This window comes from Coturnix japonica, unplaced genomic scaffold, assembly GCF_001577835.2.
Source record: "Coturnix japonica isolate 7356 unplaced genomic scaffold, Coturnix japonica 2.1 chrUnrandom858, whole genome shotgun sequence".
NCBI lineage: Eukaryota > Metazoa > Chordata > Aves > Galliformes > Phasianidae > Coturnix > Coturnix japonica.
In genome coordinates this window covers 7,044-10,606 of record NW_015440213.1, presented here as the reverse complement: position 1 = coordinate 10,606, position 3,563 = coordinate 7,044, and the positions used below count along the sequence as shown (strand labels likewise).

The following is a 3,563-nucleotide window of genomic DNA, read 5'->3' as shown; positions in this document are numbered from 1 at the left end:
CCATTGATCCCATTGATCCCTATTGATCCCATTGATCCCTATTGCCCCCATTGATCCCCATTGATCCCTATTGCCCCCATTGATCCCTATTGATCCCTATTGCCCCCATTGATCCCTATTGCCCCCATTGATCCCATTGATCCCCATTGATCCCTATTGCCCCCATTGATCCCCATTGATTCCTATTGCTCGCAGTTCGCCCTCAATGCCGCCCTTCGTTTCCAAACCCCCGAGGAATTCTTCCTGGGTTGGGCTCCGGCGCCCTTTGACCTTCCGACCTTTGACCCCGTAAGTATCACCTTTGACCCCCCCTTATCTCGATGCCCCCCCATATGTTGACCTCTGACCTTTGTTGACCTCTGACCTTTGACCCCCCATAGCGCCGCTTGGACCCCACCGCTGACCTCTATGACCCCCCCGAGGCCGCGTTGACCTCAGACGACCCCGAAGTGTTGGTGGCTGTGGGTTACCCTGCGGGTGGGTGACCTTTGACCCCTCCCTGTGACCTCTGACCCCATCCTGTGACCTCTGACCCCGTCCTGTGACCTCTGAGCCCTTCCTGTGACCTTTGACCCCGTCCTTGTGACCTTTAATCCTTCATGTGACCTTTAACCTTTCCTATGATCTCTGACCCCGTTGACCTCTGACCCTTCCCTGTGACCTCTGACCCCTTTGACCTCTGACCCCTCTCCGTGACCTCTAACCTTTGATCTCTGACCCCTCTCAGTGATCTTTGACCCCTTCCTGTGACCTTTGGCCCTTCCCTGTGACCTCTGAACCCTCACCCATGACCTCTGACCCCCGTGAGCTCTGTCCTCTTTGTGACCTCTAACCTTTGACCTCTGACCCCCTCCCCGTGACCTCTGACCCCCAACGCTGAACCCTGTCCATGACCTGACCCTCACCTTTGACCCTTTGACCCCTAGCACGACCCGACCCTCACCTTTGACCCCTGATCCCTAACCCTGACCCTCACCTTTGACCCTTGACCCCTAACAATCACCCCTGACCCCCGAACCCTCCCAGCGCCGCAACCTTTGCCCTCTAACCCCAAGCCTGACCTCTGACCCCAAGCCTGACCTCTGACCCTAACCTTGACCTCTGACCCTAACCTTGACCTTTGACCCCTCTCCATTCCATTCCAGCCGGCAAATCCACCTTCCTGCAGACCCACATCGTCCCCGCGGGCTACACATACGTCAATAGGGTACGGGGGGGGGGGTGGTCACGTGACCCATGTGACATCACGTGACCCCGTGTGGTGTCACATGACCCCATGTGTTGTCACGTGACCCCATGTGTTGTCACATGACCCCATGTGTTGTCACGTGACCCTGTGATGGTGTCACGTGACCCCCCCCCCCATAGGACACGCTGGGCTCGTGGCAGCGCTGTGTGGCCGCCACCGAGAGAGCCCTGAGCTGCGGGAACAGGGTCGTCATTGACAACACCAGCCCCGACCCGAGCCAAGAGACAAGGGGAAGGTGAATGCGGGGGGGGGCTTATAAATGGGGGGGGCAGTAAGGGAGGGGGGTCCTGATAATGGGGGGGGGTTTTGGATAATGGGGGAGGGGTCTGATAATGGGGGGGGGTCTAAATAATGGGGGAGGGTCTGATAATGGGGGGAGGGGTCTTATATGGGGGGGGCAGTAAGGGGGAGGGGGGTCCCTGAATCATGGGGGGGGGTGTGTGATATGGGGGGGGGGTCCTTAATAGGGGGGAGGGGGTCTGATAATGGTGGGGGTCGCGATAAATGGGGGTGGGGGTCTTGATAATGGGGGGCGTCATTGGATACATGGGGGGAGGGGGTCTGATAATGGGGGGGGGGTCTTAATTAATGGGGGGGGGCTGATAAATGGGGAAGGGGGTCCTGATAATGGGGGGGTGGTCTTATAAATGGGGGGGGTCTGATAATGGGGAGGGGGTCTTTAATAATGGGGGGGGGCTGATAATGGGGGTCTTAATAATGGGGGGGGGCTGATTAAATGGGGGGGGGGGTGGGGGGGGCCTGATAATGGTGGGGGCCTGATAATGGGGGTGGGGGTCTGATAATGGTGGGGGTCCGATAATGGGGGTGGGGGTCTGATAATGGTGGGGGGTCGGATAATGGAGGGGGGGTAATAAGGGGGGAGGGGGTCCTGATAATGGGAGGGTGGTGTGATAATGGGGGGGGGTCTTAATAATTGGGGGGGAGGGGGTCTGATAATGGGAGGGGTCCAATATGGGGGGGGGGTCCTGATAATGGGGGGGGGTCTGATAATGGGGGAGAGGGTCACAATAATGGGGGGGGGGGCAATAAGGGGGAGGAGGGGGGTCTGATAAATGGGGGTGGTTCCAATAATGGGGGGGGTGGGGGGCCAATAATGGGGGGGGGGGTCTTAATAATGGGGGGGGCTGATAATGTGGGGGGCCAGTAATAAGAAAGGGGTGGGCAATAAATGGGGGGGGCATTAATTGGGGGGGGCTGATAATGGGGGGTTGGCAATAATGGGGGGGGGGGGCAGTAATAAGGGTGGGAGGGAGTCCTGATAATGGGGGGGGGGTGGCAATAAGGGAGCTGATTAATGGAGGGGGGGCAACTTCAATGGGGGGGGGGGCAATAAGGGGGGAAAGGGGTCCGATAAATGGGGCGGGGGGGCAATAATTGGGGGGGTGTCAAATTGTGGGGTGGGGGGGGGTTGAATATGGGGGGTCCAATAATGGGGGGTGGGGGGCAGTAACGTAATGGGGGGGGGTCCGATAATAGGGGGGGGATCCAATTGTGGGGGTGGGGGGGTTGAATAATGGGGGGATCCAATAATGGGGGTCCCCATAAAGCTCTTACTCCCCCCTTATCTCCCCCCCCCATTTGATACATTGCCTGTGCCCAGGCAGCCTCTGTGCCGTGCCGCTGTTTGCTGTTCACAGCCACCTTGGAGCAGGCAAAGCACAACAGCAGGGTGAGCTGGGGGGGCTTAGGGGGGGCTGGGAGCCCCCGCCCCTTAATGAGGGTGGGGTCTTTTATTAACCCCCCCCCCCATTGTAGTTCAGGGATATGACGGACAGCGCCACGTCCCCGTCAACCTGACCGCTGTCGCCTGCACCAGCTACCTAAGTGGGTTGGGGTCCATTGGGGGGCTGGGGGGGGTTTGGGGGTCCCTTGGGATCTATGGGGGGTTGGGGGGGGGCTGGGGTCCCTTGGGATCTATGGGTGGGGAAGGGGGGGCAAGGGGGGTTTGGGGGTCGCCTTGGGAGCTGGTGGGGAAATGGGGGGGGGGATTGGGGGTCCCCTTGGGATCATGGGGGGGGAAAGAGGGGGGCTGGGGTCCATTGGGGTCTGGTGGGGAAGGGGGAGGGGGGTTTGGGGGTCCCTTGGGTCTATTTGGGGGGTTGAGGGGGGGCTGGGGGTCCATTGGGGTCTAAGTGGGAAGGGGGGGGGATTGGGGGTCCCTTGGGATCAATGGGGGGTTGGGGGGGGGCTGGGGGGGTCCATTGGGGTCTGGTGGGGAGGATTGGGGGGTCCCTTGGGATCTTATGGGGGGGAAGAGGGGGGTTGGGGGTCCATTGGTTTGGGCTGGGGGTCC

The 3,563-nt window shown here is 60.1% G+C and overlaps 1 protein-coding gene across 1 annotated transcript in view; it reads left to right on the top strand.

Moving 5' to 3' along the window:
• The window catches only part of PNKP (polynucleotide kinase 3'-phosphatase), a gene marked incomplete at its 5' end in the record, with an annotated part of 6,341 nt that extends 3,266 nt beyond the window's left edge, over positions 1-3,075 (top strand). Inside the window, 6 exons of the mRNA XM_015851261.1 lie at positions 196-288; positions 381-477; positions 1,146-1,207; positions 1,369-1,484; positions 2,852-2,939; positions 3,026-3,075. Of these exons, the coding sequence (XP_015706747.1) occupies positions 196-288; positions 381-477; positions 1,146-1,207; positions 1,369-1,484; positions 2,852-2,939; positions 3,026-3,067 (498 nt within the window). The remainder of the gene's footprint in view (positions 1-195; positions 289-380; positions 478-1,145; positions 1,208-1,368; positions 1,485-2,851; positions 2,940-3,025) is intronic.
• Positions 3,076-3,563: the final 488 nt, after the last annotated feature.